The following is an 18,558-nucleotide window of genomic DNA, read 5'->3' on the forward strand; positions in this document are numbered from 1 at the left end:
AATGCTATTATCACTAAGCTGTTCTTGCACTGTTCTTTTTCAACATGACCGAAATACCCAGCTGTTTCACCCTATGACATTAGCATACACTGTGTCTGTGTGGGGCAGGGGAGTCATCTCCATCTGGTTAAACAGAGGTCATGGTGGGGTCATTTAAAATGTTCACACTTAACATCATGAAGAAGTCTTCTTACTCCTTTCTTCTCTCTCCTTAATCGACTGTATCTGTCAGAGTGGTGCAGCGACCCAGGAGGCGCAGTCCTCAATAGTAAAGGGTGGTGCTTGATGCTGTTTGGTTAAACTTGGAGAAAACTGCTCAGTGTAATCAAAAGGAAAAAACAAACGCAAAAGCAATAGAGAGAAGAGAAAAGGGGGAAATGGGGGAGAGATCTTTTGCCTAATTACACCAGAGAAAGAGCTGCAAGTTGCTAGAATGCAGTTATAGAGGTTTATATGACATTTTCTAGTCTTCACCGCAGGTCACAACACAATTAGTAACGCTCGTCATGACTTACAGGTCTAATATGTTGGACTGTAACATGCAGACTGTGCGAGTCAGGGAAGGAGCCTCTATAGAAACACGACAGTCGTGTAGCCAAAAACATTAGCCAGCTAGAAACGGTTAAATCCTACTGCATGTTTCCTTTCACAGAAAAAACATGTTGGTCTCTGACTTTTAGTAACACTTCTGATGTACGTCAGCCAACAACAAAAGGCTGTGCTGTACCACTGGACCTGTTGTCAGCACATTAGATTCAAGACTTGAATATAAATCTATCTAAAACGCAAGTTGCATTAAATTTTCATTGCAAGAAAATCAGTAAACAGTTGGTGTTGTGTCTCAGACTATGACAACAGTGTAATCTGCAATAACCAACACTTATTGGCACAAGTTGTCTAGCAGTGTAAAATAGTAACATACTTTTGATTTATACCTTTTACTATCTGTAATTATGTAGCACTAGCTTCGATTTTCCACCCGGACAACAAAATTGAAAAACCATATCCCAGAATTCATAGCTCGGCCCAGTTTCCAACAATGGCAGCAGCCACTTAGTTTTAATATTACTCTTATTACTCTTTGTGAGTCACAAAATACACTTTTAACACATTTTCAGGTAAGAATGTAGCCGTGTAAACTTCAAATATCTGAGCCGGCGAGAACAGCGAACCCCCAGCACATCGTTCTCAAACCCCCGCAGTCTTTGGCTACTCGGGTTAAACATGATATATAAGTCACTTAAATAACTTAAACATGTTGTTGTTTGGCCTTTTTCAGTGTTTTTTTGGTTCGTGAGTAAATCGGTTTGGCTGAGATTAAAGTTATTAGATTAGATTAAATAAAACGTTATTAATCCCTCGGGTGGGCTCCTCCGGGGTTTTCACACAGCTGAATAAACGTCAAACAGAAAACTGATTAAACAAAGTGTGAGACGGTCGAGAGTTTATGCCAGCGTCTGGTTATATTTTAGACAGCGAGGAGCAGGCGGCAGAGTTTCACTCCCCCGAGAGAGCTCGTGACGTAATTCTGAAGGCTAGACCGTCACAGTCGCTCACTTCTGGCCTATCCGGCTTTCAGAGGACCCGCCCACTTAGACTGCAAAGGCCGGGTCCTCAGGTGGATGCAGCCTCTGAATTTGGACACCCCCACTGTTTCCGGCCAGCCAATAATAACAGTGTCATTTAACTTATTTTATCTGATAAATCAACATTGTAAAATTCAAGTTTTTTGTATATATATATATGTATATGTACCCCCCCCTCCAGAAGCCCTTTTGAATGTCTCCCTAATTCTGAGGTCTCAAGGTTGGCAAGTGTGGCATCTGTTGCTGTTGAAATTCTCCCTCGTCCATCTTCACGTGCACTCTGAGGATACACTGAATACCTTTCTGTGTCTTGTAGCTCCTGGACCTCTTCATGGTGTGGGACTGGTCAACGTACTTGGCAGACTATGGCCAGCCAACATCCAAATACCTGAGAGTAAATCCAGCCACTGCCCTGGCTCTGCTGGAAAAGTAAGTACATGGGCTGAGTACATCCTGCCGAGTGTTAAGGTGTTCCACCCAGTAGAAGACGTAACAGTGAAAATTCATATTTGAGCCCCCCCATAAGGGTGACACTTTCTGCAGCCAGCTTTAATCTAGACTCCTGTTTCGTCTGGAGCACAATTCCCATATTTCAGGGTTAAAGGTTAAAGCACATTCACCTAGCTTTCACTCTGTGGGTCACCCTGCAGGATGTATATAGGACGCTTCAGAGGGGATGCTGATTGCTGAAGATGCCAGCCAATAACCTGTGATGGGTTCAAAAAATCTAAATACATTTTGTCTCGTTCTATGTCTGTTACATGTTATTATATGTATGCTTTATAACTGAGAGTGTGTTCAATGTTAAAGAAAGGCTATTCAAGTCATTTATTTTGAAATTTTTCATGAGGAGTGCACTAATGTTTGGTACGATTGTTTTATGGTCATTTATGACTTTGAGATTTTAGCCATAAATAACTCTTGAACCTAACATAGGATTGGCTCGCTTTCCCAGCCTTGCCTGTGTTTTGCTTCTTACTCTTAATGTTCTTTGTTTCTTTTTCTGCTGCTGCTGCTCAGAGTCTACAGGGGGTACGTGCAGCTTCCTCACGGCTTCATTCTCTGTGTGTTTCAGATCATAGCAACCCCTGTGTGCGCGCGTGTGTCTGTGTGTGTGTGTGTGTGTGTGTGTGTGTGTGTGTGTGTCTGTGTCTGTGTGTGAGTGTGTGTGTCTGTGTGTCTGTGTCTGTGTGTGTGAGTGTGTCTGTGTGCGTGTGTGTGTGTGTCTGTGTGAGTGTGTCTGTGTGCGTGTGTGTGTGTGTCTGTGTGTGTGTGTCTGTGTCTGTGTGTGAGTGTGTGTGTCTGTGTGTGAGTGTGTGTGTGTCTGTGTGTGTGTGTCTGTGTCTGTGTGTGTGTGTCTGTGTGTGAGTGTGTGTGTGTCTGTGTCTGTGTGTGTGTGTCTGTGTCTGTGTGTGAGTGTGTGTGTCTGTGTGCGTGTGTGTGTGTGTCTGTGTGTGTGTGTCTGTGTCTGTGTGTGAGTGTGTGTGTCTGTGTCTGTGTGTGTGAGTGTGTCTGTGTGCGTGTGTGTGTGTGTCTGTGTGAGTGTGTCTGTGTGCGTGTGTGTCTGTGTCTGTGTCTGTGTGTGTGTGTGTGTCTGTGTGTCTGTGTCTGTGTGTGTGAGTGTGTCTGTGTGCGTGTGTGTGTGTGTCTGTGTGAGTGTGTCTGTGTGCGTGTGTGTGTGTCTGTGTCTGTGTCTGTGTGTGTGTGTGTGTCTGTGTGTCTGTGTCTGTGTGTGTGAGTGTGTCTGTGTGTGTGTGTGTGTGTCTGTGTGAGTGTGTCTGTGTGCGTGTGTGTGTGTGTGTGTCTGTGTCTGTGTGTGTGAGTTTGTGAGAGTGTGTGAGTGTGTGTGTGTGTGAGTGTGTCTGTGTGTGTGAGTGTGTCTGTGTGCGTGTGTCTGTGTGTGTGAGTGTGTCTGTGTGTGTGAGTGTGTCTGTGTGCGTGTGTCTGTGTGTGTGAGTGTGTCTGTGTGTGTGAGTGTGTCTGTGTGCGTGTGTCTGTGTGTGTGAGTGTGTCTGTGTGTGTGAGTGTGTCTGTGTGTGTGTGTCTGTGTGTGAGTGTCTGTGTGAGTGTCTGTGTGTGTGTGTCTGTGTGTGAGTGTCTGTGTGTCTGTGTGAGTGTCTGTGTGTGAGTGTCTGTGTGTCTGTGTGAGTGTCTGTGTGTGTGTGTGTGAGTGTCTGTGTGAGTGTCTGTGTGTGAGTGTCTGTGTGAGTGTCTGTGTGTGTGTGTCTGTGTGTGAGTGTCTGTGTGTGTGTCTGTGTGTGTGTGTCTGTGTCTGTGTGTGAGTGTCTGTGTGTGAGTGTCTGTGTGTCTGTGTGAGTGTCTGTGTGTGTGTGTCTGTGTGTGAGTGTCTGTGTGTGTGTCTGTGTGTGTGTGTCTGTGTCTGTGTGTGAGTGTCTGTGTGTGAGTGTCTGTGTGTCTGTGTGTCTGTGTGTGTGTGTCTGTGTGTGAGTGTCTGTGTGTCTGTGTGAGTGTCTGTGTGTGTGTGTCTGTGTGTGAGTGTCTGTGTGTGTGTGTCTGTGTCTGTGTGTCTGTGTGTGTGTCTGTGTGTGTGTGTCTGTGTGTCTGTGTGTGAGTGTCTGTGTGAGTGTCTGTGTGTGAGTGTCTGTGTGTGTGTGTCTGTGTGAGTGTCTGTGTGTGTGTGTCTGTGTGTGAGTGTCTGTGTGTGAGTGTCTGTGTGTGTGTGTCTGTGTGAGTGTCTGTGTGTGTGTGTCTGTGTGTGAGTGTCTGTGTGTGAGTGTCTGTGTGTCTGTGTGTGAGTGTCTGTGTGAGTGTCTGTGTGTCTGTGTGTGTGTGTCTGTGTGTCTGTGTGTGTGTGTCTGTGTGAGTGTCTGTGTGTGTGTGTCTGTGTGAGTGTCTGTGTGAGTGTCTGTGTGTCTGTGTGTGAGTGTCTGTGTGAGTGTCTGTGTGTGAGTGTCTGTGTGTGTGTGTCTGTGTGTGTGTGTGTGAGTGTCTGTGTGTGTGTGTGTGAGTGTCTGTGTGAGTGTCTGTGTGAGTGTCTGTGTGTGTGTGCGCGTCCATTCTTCAGCACATTCTCACCTGTGTTTTCGTTGTTTGACACAGAAAGCTGTAAATGTTCTTTGTTGAATCTTCACATCATGTCACATGTGAGATTTCACTGTTTATCTGAAGAACGTTTCTTAGTATCGTTTTATTACATTGTAACCATGAGCTACACTAACTGAACAGTGGCAATAATAATAATAATAATAATAATAATAATAATAATAATAGGAAAGATTTAGTGGTGAGTTTACTCATCATGGACATGATTAATCTTGATCATCATTAATCTTGAGCTGTTATGTTTTCAGCGTGCAGTGATTGTACAGCACACAGATTATATGATGATAAAGAACAGAACTGAGTTTATTGTGGATTTTCTCTGATCCTAGTAAAACTACAGACCCTGCTCCCTCCCTGTGCAGTGGGGCAAGTCATAGATTTTGAGCAAAGACAGGAAGCAGGAGTGTGTTTAACAGAAGCTGAGCTACATACTCTGGAGCTTTTAGTTCTACGTATGTAAATATCAGACTTTTAAAGCAAATTCAAAGTCAAATAAAAAATACATTCAAGTCAGAATCAGAGGCTGTCAAATCATGGTGAGACGGAGGAGAAACAATGCTGTTATTAAGGTCCAATAACACATTTATTTTAATGCATCGTATTTAAAGGTGGAATTCTTTAGAAGAAATCCTTTACGAGCAGGCAAACCTTTGGACAGTCGTTCTGCTTTTTAACAGGACATGTCGTAGTTAGTTCTGGTCCATTGTTCCCTCACCCACAGTCCTCTGTTCAAATACCATCACACAGTCAAGCATCTTCAATTCCCATTAAAGTTTTGTTGATGTGCTTTGATCCAAGTTCAGCTGTTTACTCCACACCAGACTCAAACGAGCTGAAATACAAATGTTCCAGAGCTAACGTAGCTCAACTGAGCCGTCTGCAGACAAAACCGTCTTTGTCTCCACTACATGAGGAAGTGTTTTTGTTTTTTCTCACTGAATCATTTGTTAGTGATCCTCTCCATGTGTCTCTGTGTGCAGGATGAAGGACACCAGTAAGAAGAACAACATCTTCTCCCAGTTCAGGAAGAATGACAGAGACAAACAGAAGCTGATAGAGACTGTAGTCAAGCAGCTGAGGAGTCTGGTCAATGGCATGTCCTCTTAAACCCCCACACACACACACACACACACACACACACACACACACACACACACACACACACACACAGAGACTAAAAGATGTAAACATGAATGGCATCACATGCACGCGTTGAACTGCCAACAGAAGGACTTTTTCACATATGTAAAAACAACACACCAAATGGCAAAGACACACTTGTGAACCACACGGGGAATTCGAGGGACAGATACACAGCTTACATGTACACACAAGTCACACACACACTTTACATGAAGGCAAAGCAATAGACAAACTGTTCAGAGTGTGCAGGACTCTGCAAACACACAAAGTCTCCTTAGCTGACTCAATACTCGACGATAAACGGCATACAGCAGTTCACTGACACAGGAACAAGCAGTAAAATGTTTGTAAAGTATTTTTAATGCAGACGATGAGACGAACTATGTTTTGTACTTTTGTGGGAGTGCAATGGTTGCTGCAGAGCGAGAGCGCTGGAAATGACAGGCACAACTATTGGGACGATGAGGTCAAAGGTCAGTAACACCAGTGAATGGCACCAATCACTATCTGATGCTTTGTCAGACACATTTATAAACCGAAGCCCTGTGCAGTAAGATTATCTGCTGGTTAACCTAGTCAGTGTAAACCAGCTGTTTGGAGTGTGGTCGTTAACGAGTAAATATGTCAGCCCATGCTAACCTGCTGAAGTCCTCTTCTTTCTTTTTGTTGTTGTGCATTGAGATGAGCCTATTTTAGCTGAAAACAGATTTCCACAGACACTCAGTCTGAGCTTAGACTCATGCAGCCCCTTCTGTTTAAAATGTAAAGAAAAGCAGAACTAAAGACAGATCAGATATTTAAACTGAACAAATGTCCCATTTTAAGAATAATAGCACGTTTTGAATTTGATGGCACATCTTTAAAACGAAAAGACGGACGTTTCCCACTGTGTGAAGCTGTGCTGCTGGAACAGCTGCAGTGTGTGCTTTAGTGTTGTCCTGCTGAAATATGCAGGTCTCTCCTGAAAAATACTCTAAAACCTGTATACACCTTCCTGCATTGATGGCCAGATGTGCCAGCTGCTGATTCCATAGGCATTAATGCGCCTCCACACCATCAGCGATGAAGGCTGAGTGCTGGTAACAAAGCAGACTCTTCCTCCCGTCTTTAGTCCAAACATGTCGTTTTGGCTGACCTCAGAACAGTTTCCCACTTTGCCTCAGTCCATTTTAAATGAGCGTTGGTCCAGAGAGGACAGCAGAGTGTCTGCATCGTGTTCACATGTGTGATCTGTGGATGGCACAGCGAGCTGTGTTCCAGCTGAAACTCAGACTCACACCTGGAGGTGACAGGCAGCCAGTGCTGAGCTTCAGTGCTGAGCTTCAGCGCTGAGCTTCAGTGCTGAGCTTCAGCGCTGAGCTTCAGCGCTGAGCTTCAGCGCTGAGCTTCAGTGCTGAGCTTCAGTGCTGAGCTTCAGCTTTGCACACACAGATTTCTCTGCATCTTTTGATGCTGTTATTACTCTGGATCAGACGTTCACAGTCTTTTGCAGCGCAGCACGTTATTCTGATCTGTTAATTGTACACGTAGTTTCTTGCAGATTGGTGATCCTCTTCACCTGGTCATGCTGCTGACCTGTTGCCAGGTAACCAAATCAGCTGTTCCTCTGTTGGATCTCTTACGTTTCAGCTTTTGTTGCCCTGTCTCACATTTTGCTGCTGCCATCAAATTTAAAATGAGCCACTAATGTTCTTGAAATAGTCAAATGTTGAAGTTTAAATATTTGATACGTTTTCTGTGTTATATTGTGAATAAAGTACAAATGGTTGTATTCTGGTTTTATTTACATTTCAGACAATTGAAATGTGGGAATCCTACTGTGAACAGATCTGTAATAACGATGAAGATGATGCTTATCTTTTCGTGTGTTGCTTTGTGTTTCTGGTTAGATACTACGTCACAACAACAAAGGTGCAGCAGTTAGTGCTGTGTGCTCACAAAGAAAGGCTCACATCAGGCCCTGTGTGTGTGACGCTGGCATGTTCTCCCTGCTCATACTTTGTTAGAATGGAAAGACGACATGTTGGAGTCACAGTGAGAGTCTGAGGTTCAAGAGTCTGACTTTGTTAATGTCCACAATCCTTTCAGCACTGCTGCGCTGAGAAGTCCACATCACAGCTGGGCCGATGCCATCCACAGGTTTCACTTGGAACTGTAGACCTCGGGCCAAGCTTTGATTGATTCAAAGCAAGTTTGTGCTGATTTGAACTTCAGTTGGACTTTTCAGCTGAAATAGTCATTTATGTGAGGACACATTATGACCATCAGCTGTGCTGAACACACGGTCTGTGCTTTAGTCGTTACACCTGAGCAGTACTGCTAACGGTGTATCAACCACTTAAACATTCATAAATGAAAATCATAACTTTTCAGCCTCGTTCCACTCATCTGCGTAAAACTGCAGCCACACTCAAAGTAAGTGCAGCGACGCGGTGACCAGAGACCAGAAGGGACTACCAATGAGAGTGCAGGTTACCACTGATTTAAGCCACATTAGCTAACCAGAGTGGGGAGTGTATGCAAGCGACCAGCCATCAGCATCACAGCGATACATGACGAGCAAACCCTCCCCAGTGTGGCTTACAGCTGCATGTGTGCCTGCCGTGTACGGCCTGGTTCACTACGTTACTGACTTTGACCAACTGCAGAGGGGTTTGGTTGGGCTTGTGTCATGTTAGGGTGAGCAGCTGCTTAATGAATGAATGAAGTTCATTAAAAATGTAGTAAACTTTCCTGTAGTGAAAACGTCTCCCTGCTTCGTGTTTCCAACCTTTCTGCGTATGAATGTGTCATGTGACCCCGACAAAGACCAGATGAAGTTCATCGTCCCAATACGTCACCTGTTGTTGCTGTAGCGCTGGTTCTGTGACAGGAGAGAGAAGTGTGGATGATGATGTCTTCAGAGACTGATGTTCATGAGAAAAGGGATGTTTTATTGAACTTGGTGTTTGCTGTTGTTTGCTTCTTCTGCCTGACAACCCTGAGACAGTGACTGAACATGGAGGAGCTCGGTGTGTGCTTGCATGAGAGGACAGCAGAGGGACAAGCCTGTCCATGGAGTCGCTGCATATTTACATGATTTGACCTGTCTTACATGGATACATATGTTGCACAACATAAGACAAAGCTTGATACCAAATAATTTGATTCGTTACCACAAAAACAAGATCGATGCTGGTCAGGTCTTTGCAGCTTGTTGCACTGGATTGTATTACATTGTGCAGGTGTAAACATCTGGATTTGTTAAGGCCCTAATAAGGGTTGATGAAGATTTTAGGCTGAATGTGTGTGACACTGTAAGAAACAGCCCTGTGTATGCACATGATGCCACCATATAAGAGATTCACTACAGTCATAGCAAACTAACACCTGGTATTAATATGTGGCTTGTGTCTGCAATATGTTTAGCATAAATGCAACACACACGAGTCCGACTGTTAGTGGATCAGCTGGATCACCTCTGAAGGTGTAACTGTAACGTGATTGTGAAGCCAGTGTTTTAAAACTGGCCACAATAAGCGAGGGGCAGATCTAAGAAACAGAAGGACGCTAACGGTTTGTTAGCCAACATCATCCTCCCGCCTGCCTCTGAAGGACGCCATATTTAACAGAACGAGCACTTACACTAGTGACTGAAACTAATCAGGAAAGTTGGCTGGGGGTTATTTTCCCATAGACTTCTATACAAGTATTTCATCTCCTGCTGACCACAGAGGTTCTTTTTAGACCTGGAGGCTACATCCAGCCTCCAACTTTTACAAACTGAGGCACTGCACTACAGTAAACCAACTATGCACGTGTCCTTCAGGCTGATTCCAAGCAACCTAAAAAGTATGATGCCAGTAACTACTACTCTGTGGTGTTTGCAGCTGACCGCGTGCACGTCCACAAGGGAGCAAGACTGCACGAGGTCAACGACGTGGCTCATTCAATACAAAATCCACTCGACCCCCTTAATATCACTTGATTATTCTTTATGATTTCTTTAGCATATTCTAAAACCTCAAAAGCTCAGCATGATTTTTTCCCATAACCAGCTTTGCACATTAGAGTATATAGAAATAATATGTTAGATTTAATGTGACGTTTAAAATTGACTGTTTATCATGTTGAAGACGAGCCTGGTACCTGAGCGTGGGTGAAAAGGACAAATTCATACAACCTTTTGGCCTGTTAACGACCTGCAGAGCAGCTCTAATATCCAGGTTGCTGGTGCTCTACACCTCAGACAGTGAAGCAGGCCTGCCTGTGTCACATCAGCACATGTTAATACCAGGTGGCGATGGAGGCTACGTTTCCTCAGCACGTGGAGCTGGTGTCGCTGAAATTATGCCCCGGCATTACTGGGCCTGTCCGTGGTGCTGAGGCTGGTCAGGTGGACTCTTCTCATACAACCCACCCAAAATATCTGATTCACGCTCACATGGAAACGAGCTCCATGGGGGTCGCAATGTTGATTTAAAGCGCACATATTTAATCGCTCGGTGGCCGTTGCATTCTCTTCTTTTTGTTCCTCAGGGTGAAATCAAGCTTTAGAATCACTTAACACACAAGCACAGCAATAATGAATCTGTTCCTTTACAGCATCACAGGCAGGTTGACATTTTGTAACAAGACTGTTTCTATTCTGTTTGTGTTTGGGCTCTATTTCCTCCTCTGCAGGTGTTTTTGCACTGTAAATGAGTTGTTTTCCTTTTATGATTTATTATTTGCCTTTTTTAATGGTTACTTGTAAATGCCAATGTATATATTGGATATTTTGTAAAGAAAATCTTACAGCAGCCTGTCTGCTTTAGAGAGAATGTGAGGTCGACGGTGTCATATGAACCTCCATCAACAGCTAAAGTAAATATGTAATTAATAAGAGTTTGCATTTGTTCCTTTCCTGTTAAATGCAGCTGAGTGCAATATGAGGACCTGAGTGATTGAAGTCGGTACCTTCTCTTCACACAACTGCATGATTAAAATGTAAAGAGCTGGCTCCTGCTCCACCATACATCCCATATGAACTGTGTAAATAAGGTCCCACACATTTCTCTCTGGGTTTCATCACACCAGTCACACCATTGCTTCTGCTGGTTTGAAAGTAACTACAGCACCTGTGTCACAATATAAATAAAACCCAACTTCCATACAAACACAGCCTGTACTGGTCATAGCTGATGCAAACTGGAAACACAATCATTACACTCTTCATTTTGAAGCTGGCCCCACTTTGATTTTCATAGGAACAAGGATGCTGTACGCCCTGAACTCTGCTGACTTCCTTGATGAAAAAGTTGATCCCACCTAAGGAAAGATTGGCTGGTGGAGAACTCGTTGCTTTTTTAACAGAGAAGCTGTTGTTCCATGTCCTGATGTCCTTGAAGGATTCAAGGTCTGACCCCGGATTTTAAAGACGGGGACCACAGTGATCGGGTCGGGGCAGCAGAATGGGGAGCGTGACTCTTGAGTTATTGGCACTGACTGCTGGTTTACCACATCTAAGATTAAGGCCTAATGAATGTAGGTGATTTCGATTTAGTTTTAGCACAGACGAGTTTGTTTTCTCTTGTCACTTGCAGACGTAAAGAGAGGGTACGTCTGAATATCCAAAGGCATCCTTGCTTTGTCATTGTTCTCAGTAAGAAACGCAGACTGAGATGTTGTTTCCCTGAATTTGTTGTTTTTATTTTGTGTGCTGTAATAAAAGGTTATCCAACACTAATGGCTTCCTGTTGTTGAACATACTGTTTGATGCAAAACTCGGCAGGCAGGTTATATTTAAGACCGATACGTCCAATTGTCCAATAAGACTTGCGCGTCTGACTGGTCAATATTCACGTTGCTGTGATGGATAAAAGTCAGACTGAGCCATGGTAACATTATGGTAATGTGCTGCTTTAAGAGCAGACAGAAGGTGGCTCTTTTTCTGAAAGAAAAAGCTAATATTTGATGTCTATTTACAAGAAAGACTGGAACCAGTGTGTTGGACAGGCACTGGAAGCTGCACAGGAAGAGGTGGAGCTGTTATTTGCGTCCAGATGAAATGAAAAGCATTGTTTACCTGCACTTCCAGGTAACTGGGTTCTGATTGCTGGTTATTCTTGTGTACAAGATGTCAGTTCAGATACCCAGGGTACTGAAAGCTGTCCCAGCTGTGGACTACTTTGTCCTGTTCTGGGACTTAAGTGCTCACATGGGCAGTGACAGTGTGATGTAGAGGGGTGTGATTATGAAAATGCTGATGTAGTGTTTTTATGCAATTCATTCAAAAAAACTGCTCTGTAGATGTGTAATGGTGCCTAATCCCAAACCAGCTTTACACAGTTTGAAAGAACCAAGCCTGAAAACCAAATTCCTCTCCTTGGGCAGGTGTGTGTGTTAGGCTCTGCCATCGTGCCGAGCAGGCCCTGATTATCAAACTCCACAAAGGGCCACTTTGTAAAAAATGGTGCTTGTGAGAGCAGAACGCTGCTTCACGTTCCTGGACACCTCTGTGATACCTGCACATATTTGGTGCAGTGCAAAGGTTGTCGACGGTAACAGAGCGGGAAATCAATCAGATTAGCTCGGACTAATAAACAAGTTTGTTCTGTTGGTAGCCGACCCTTTAAACTCACTGAGTGACACACAGGCAACCCTTTACAGGGAGGGTCTGTCATTTCACTCAGAGCCTCAGCGTGTCCCCGCACACACACACACACACTCACACACACACACACTCACACACTCTCTCACACACACACACACACACACACACACACACTCACACACTCTCTCACACACACACACACACACTCTCTCACACACACACACTCACACACACACACTCTCTCACACACACACACTCACACACACACACACACACACACACACACACACACTCTCTCACACACACACACACACTCACACACTCTCTCACACACACACTCACACACACACACACACACACTCACACACTCTCTCACACACACACTCACACACACACACACTCACACACTCTCTCACACACACACTCACACACACACACACTCACACACTCTCTCACACACACACTCACACACACACACACACACTGTGAGTCAGAAACAGAAAGTGAACTTTGCCCTGGGTCAGTGTGTCACCGCAGTGATCTTGGTTGCTGCAGATGCAATGAGGCAAGAGACATTTGGACAGCAGCAGCTCGCACTGGCAGGGCGGCCAGTGCGAGCTGCTGTATCTCTTGTTATTGTGCACGCTTCACCAGATACACACTTTGTATATTTTTGTGTATCTTTCAATGTACACCTGCTCAGACAAGCCAGTGTTTGTCACATCCAAGAGTAAAGAGTCAGCCAGTAAAAAGTCCTCACTGGGTTTTACACAGAGTTACTGGGAGAAGATGGGAGAGCTATTATATAAATAATTATTTCCAAACGACGACTGTTTCTTCTTATTGATTATGTGAAGAATTCATTTCGAGAGGCAAAGTCCTCTAACACACTTTAACGTGTTTACTTTTAAAATTAATAGAATTAGTTTATATTACATATATATAGTATGTTAAGTATATAAGTTAGTCAATCTTCAGATTAAGCTGTGGGCAATGATGCCTGCAGATCATGTGTCCACTGGATTTGTAGCTACAAACTGCTGGTTAAGTGTGTCTGACATGGTAAATGCTACTGGCACTGAAATGACGTGTCCGTCACGTTTGTGTTGATGCTTTGTTAAATGTTTTCTTTTCCTATCATATTAATGTTTGAACTGTAAATAACTCGTCTCCCTTGATTATTTCTTCACTGCAGTTCACCTGCAGCTGTTTGCTATCATGCAGATTTCTGCAGTTAGGATCTTAATTGGTCCTTACATATATAATTATTGCTATCTCAAAATGCACTGACAGTGGTTTGTAGCAGAGACACGTGTGCTTTGCCCTAAACAAACACTACAGAGCATGCTCAGTGCCCACATTCTGCTTATCCTTGTATCTCTTCAAGTTTCAGTTGCAGCTACTGAGGCTTCGTAAAGTACACAGAGGGCTTGATGTGCTAATACGTGCTAAACCGTCACAGTCGTGGGAGACACAATGAACAGATCAAACAAACTTTAATGCCAGTTAACAAAAACACGTTTTTATTCTAGTTTTAAAAGACTTGAGGGAGCAGACCTGACTGTGAGGGATGTGGGGGCAAACATGGAGAGCGCACAGGCTCTCCTGAATCCACAGACCTGTTCATACATCAGGGTGTAAAAGGTCAGTGACAAAAGATTGAAGTTTTGTTGATGAACAAAATCCTGAAATCAATTCTGAAGGTCACAGATGAAACCGGTGTAATATGACCTTAAGTGCCTGTGAGGAGCCAAGCTGCGGCATTTCATACAAGCTTAAGACTGGACAAAGTAAACTGCAGAAGTCAGAGTGGGAAGAATGACCATCTCCAAATCTCTCACAGAAATATCACTCCGAAACCTTTGCCATGAGGCTTGACAGAAAAACCCTGTGATGGAATCAGAGAGGACAAATTCAGTTTGATCCTTTTTTTATTTCTGTTTAGCGATAACAGCATTTATGAGGACGAGCACACTGATCAATAATGAAGTAACAATGACAAATAAAAAATGTTACATGCACTGATTTAATATGTTTTAATATGTGTGTTGTACTTATTTCTTGTCAACTCTCTCATTATATACACAGTGTGTGTCTGTGTGTAGCACATGGGTCAATACATACATACGGCTACTGGTGGACGGAGCAGTCGCCTGAGACTGCATTGGTCTGAAGCCCCTCAGTGAGATCGTTGACAAGACTGGCTACAGATACCGACTATGGCGTGGAGCAGTTGTCAGCCACCTTCTGATCATGGATGACATCAAGCTGTATGCCAAGAGTGAGACATCGATTCACTGATCCACACTACCAGGCTATACAGCAATGACATCGGGATGTCGTTCGGGCTGGAGAAGTGTAGTCGGATGGTAACAAAGAGAGGGAAGGTAGTCAGAACTGAGGGGATTGAACTACCAGAAGGCAACATTGCAGACATAGAGGACAGCTACAAGTACCTGGGGATCCCGCAGGCAAATGGGAACCATGAAGAGGCCGCTAGAAAAGCTGCAACCACCAAGTACCTGCAGAGGGTCAGGCAAGTCCTGAGGAGTCAGCTGAACAGTAAGAACAACCCAAGGAAGAGGAGGAACCATCATGGAAGGACAGGCCCCTTCACGGTATGTACCACTGGCAGATAGAGGAGGTGGCTGATATCCAGAGGTCCTATGTGAAGGTTGAAGGTAACAGTGGTAATCGGAGCACTCGGTGCAGTGACTCCTAAGCTAGCCGAGTGGCTCCAACAGATCCCAGGAACAACAAGTTATTTTTACATTCAGTACCACAGTAAACCAGACAGACAAAGGAGATGATGACACATATCCCTCCACTGACCCGGACACTGTTCAAACAGTCTGGCTTGTTGCTGCCGGAGTGAACGGTATCTTTGTAAAAGTGTTTTAGTGCAAGTGTCACCACATTTCCACCAACACGTACAGAGAACGACTGCAGCTAATAATAAGAAATGTTCATTCACCTACTCAAACAATGCATCCATGGCAGAGTCGGTGTCAGAAAGGTCAACATCCACAGTCATCGTGCTGCTGAGCTCTGGAACTGCAACAAAGACATGCTACATGGATTACTTTTATTCCTCTCCATCCTGTTTGCTTTTTGTTATTTGCTTGTGTTCAGCTTGGAGGAACCCATCTGTAAGCACATGCAGGGAAACTGCAGGACAGAACTGAAAACAAAGGTTGACACAATTCCTCAGGTTTATATTAATGACAGTTAGAAATAAGGAAATAAAATAATCCCTTTCCACAAACTGAGTGCACATATTATGGCCACTGTTAATTCTGTGGGCAAAAGATGACAACTCATGAAAACGTTATTCTACAAAATACTAAAAGGGAAGCACTCCTGACTGCAATATGTGTCACATAAAGGTTAATGGGCTCCAGAGTCACACTTCCAGGCAGGAAAAACACGGTCCGAAGTCAGGCCCAGATGTACTGCAGCTCGGAGTACTCTCAGATCCACTGACAGCCTCAACAGGGAACAGCAGTCGTCTTCTAGACCCACCACCCTGTGTGGAGTCGCCAGCAATCACCCCAGCTTTGGCAGGTCAGCGCTGCCTTCAAGCTGCAGCATGCAGTAAGCTTCGGCCTGCACGGAGAAACGGGAATATGTGACAGCAGTGGCTGCCATGTGGAGTATAATCAGACTATAAGCATAATCAATTAAGCCAGCCGGACACAGCCACTGTGAAACACAAAATCACCTCAATAAGTGGGAGTTTCCTACAGCAAATATGGAAGTGAATTAGCATGCAAGTGCTACAAGTCTGCTGTGTTAGAGGACGTCTAATGAAGAACAGGACGAGGCCTCGAGAAGACCTCGTCCTGTCTCCTGTACTCTCTGACTTTAAGTCTCACATCCAAAGACGCAGAAACAATGATGTCAGGGGACAAACACTGAGTGAGCGCATACTGAATTAGTAGCTTGACACTCCCTATGACTTCCTCCTGCTGGGAATGCACCTCTGATTTGCGCCTCAAACTAGAAATCCCAAGAGTCAAGCACGCCAGTGACCATTAGTGTGCGCCTCACTGAAGTAGTTTCAAACTGAATACAATATTTGTGCTCACACTCAGTGTTTTTGTGATACCCAGAGTGGCTGCTTCCAGCTCTGTCCTGCAGGTTTCCCATTAAAGATGCATTTACTCATCCTTTGTTGAACTGTAAACACAAAGTCTGACATATAATAAAATGTTGTGGTTAACATGTCAGCAGAGTCATATATAATTTCCTCTGGATTAATAAAGTACTCTGATTCAGATTCAGAGCAATTTTAGCAAACCACTGGAGCCTTATTGATGGAGTCCACTGATTCAACATCCGTCTGTTCAAAGAAAGGTGTATTAGTGGGCCCACAGCCACAGGAGACAAGGACCAGAACCAGAGGCTCGGTAGCTTGTGTTTCTGCGGTGCACTAACATCACAGGAAACAATGATATGATGCTGTTTTGTAAAGCAGTGCAGAAGATGCAGAAAACATTTGCAAGCATTTGTGCAAGGGTCCTTTGCCTGTTACTGCACCTCCAATTTAATAAATGCTATTTGCTTTAAATTTGGACAGGATGATGGAAATAGGTGCAGTGATTACGTGCAAACATAACACAAACACACAGTATGTAAAGAAACACATTGATCCTTCAGTACAGTCTGAACTCTCTGAGGCAGCATTCTTATTATTCCTGTAAGTATCTTCAAGAATCGCTCTCCAGCGCTTCTCAGTTGACTTACTGAGATATTAAACAAATGTAAAGCAGTGAAATGATTCCGTCATTATAACCCTAACCCCTTAACGGACAGTGAACTTGGTTGTGCTCCAGAGTTCACTGAGATGTCGAGGTCACAAGCAGGTCAGCCAATGTGAAATGTGGTGCTCGCTGATTGTGCACTCTCTTCTATAGGTGTGTGTGTGTGTGTGTGTGTGTGTGTGTGTGTGTGTGTGTGTGTGTGTGTGTGTGTGTGTGTGTGTGTGTGTGGCCATGTTCCGATCACCAGTTAAGCTAGCATGCATGACTTTGGACTGTGTGAGGAAACCCATGCAGGCACTGAGAGAACATACAAACTGCACACAAAAAGGCCAAGCCACATTAACACACATTAATAAACTTTGCACAAAACCTGAGGAAATGTATGTTTGGTTGGTTATTCCTCTGTTGTAACAGTGTTTTTGGCATTAAATCTGAGGCCACTGGAAAGTCTTAAATGCTGCCACATTTGTAAGGAACATGAATTTGTGGGTTGCGCCCGTGAAAAACTTACTGGCAGTTCAACAGTTTATTAATTGAACTATCAGGGGTCTCAGTAGCTTGTGCTAAGTCTATTTGTGTTTTTGGGGGTTTATCATCTAAATATGATCTGCAACAGCACAAACAGCAAAGCCAAGAGGGACAACGTTTGGCTCTACGGACAAGACACAACGTCGAGACGTTTAAAAAAACGTGTTCTCTTTTCACCAAGCCAGACTCAGGTCTGAAAATCATATTCTACAGTTTAAAATAGACTTTCCTCATGAATTTGTCAACTCTTCAGTAGACTGACAAACTTGAAACATTTCTATAGTAGGTTTAATCATCAGTGTTGTAGACTAATTATCATTATTGTATTTTCACTGGTCCAGTTTGAAGAAAACCCTGCCTGTGCATGACCTGCAAGGTTTAAATGAACAAAAGCAAATGATGATATATCTGGACCTCAAAACCACGGCGCGTACGCTAATCGTCCTGTTCAGGTTTCAGAATGTGGAAGAAGCAAAGTGTGACTGTGATTACAATAAATGCATCAAGTGTTTATTTATTATTGTTACTTTTACTATTAATACTGTTTCTAAATATTTTTCTGGCAGAAATATTATCGATATTAATGTTTTTAGGGGACCAAGGGGTTTATCAGGGAAGCGTGAACATCTGAGTTAACTTCAATAATTACTTCCTCCAAACCTTCAACGTGTCTTTTAGACCCCATTCCTACAAAACTGCTCAAAGAAGTCCTGCCATTAATTAATGCTTCGATCTTAAATATGATCAACCTATCTCTAATAATCAGCTATGTACCACAGGCCTTCAAGCTAGCTGTAGTTAAACCTTTACTCAAAAAGCATCTCTAGACCCAGCAGTCTTAGCTAATTATAGGCCAATCTCCAACCTTCCTTTCATATCAAACATCCTTGAAAGAGTAGTT

At 43.7% G+C, this 18,558-nt stretch overlaps 1 protein-coding gene across 6 annotated transcripts in view; it reads left to right on the forward strand.

Annotated features, from left to right (window-relative positions):
• exoc6 (exocyst complex component 6) overlaps nt 1-11,495 on the forward strand; it is a 69,491-nt gene extending 57,996 nt beyond the window's left edge. For 4 of the 6 annotated variants that reach the window (XM_086270547.1, XM_086270546.1, XM_086270545.1 and 1 more), the window contains 2 exons: nt 1,903-2,015; nt 5,630-11,495. In XM_086270547.1, coding sequence (XP_086126673.1) covers nt 1,903-2,015; nt 5,630-5,756 — 240 coding nt within the window. In that variant the 3' untranslated portion in view covers nt 5,757-11,495. Of the gene's footprint in view, nt 1-1,902; nt 2,016-2,606; nt 2,883-5,629 lie in introns of those variants that run through there. The other 2 variants (XM_086270544.1, XM_086270543.1) reach the window with 2 other exon arrangements.
• Nucleotides 11,496-18,558: the final 7,063 nt, after the last annotated feature.

Source organism: Aulonocara sp. 'chitande type north' Nkhata Bay, linkage group LG18, assembly GCF_057382095.1.
Source record: "Aulonocara sp. 'chitande type north' Nkhata Bay isolate Kocher_YH1m ecotype deep benthic linkage group LG18, A_spYH_male_GT1.1, whole genome shotgun sequence".
Taxonomy (NCBI): Eukaryota; Metazoa; Chordata; class Actinopteri; order Cichliformes; family Cichlidae; genus Aulonocara; species Aulonocara sp. 'chitande type north' Nkhata Bay.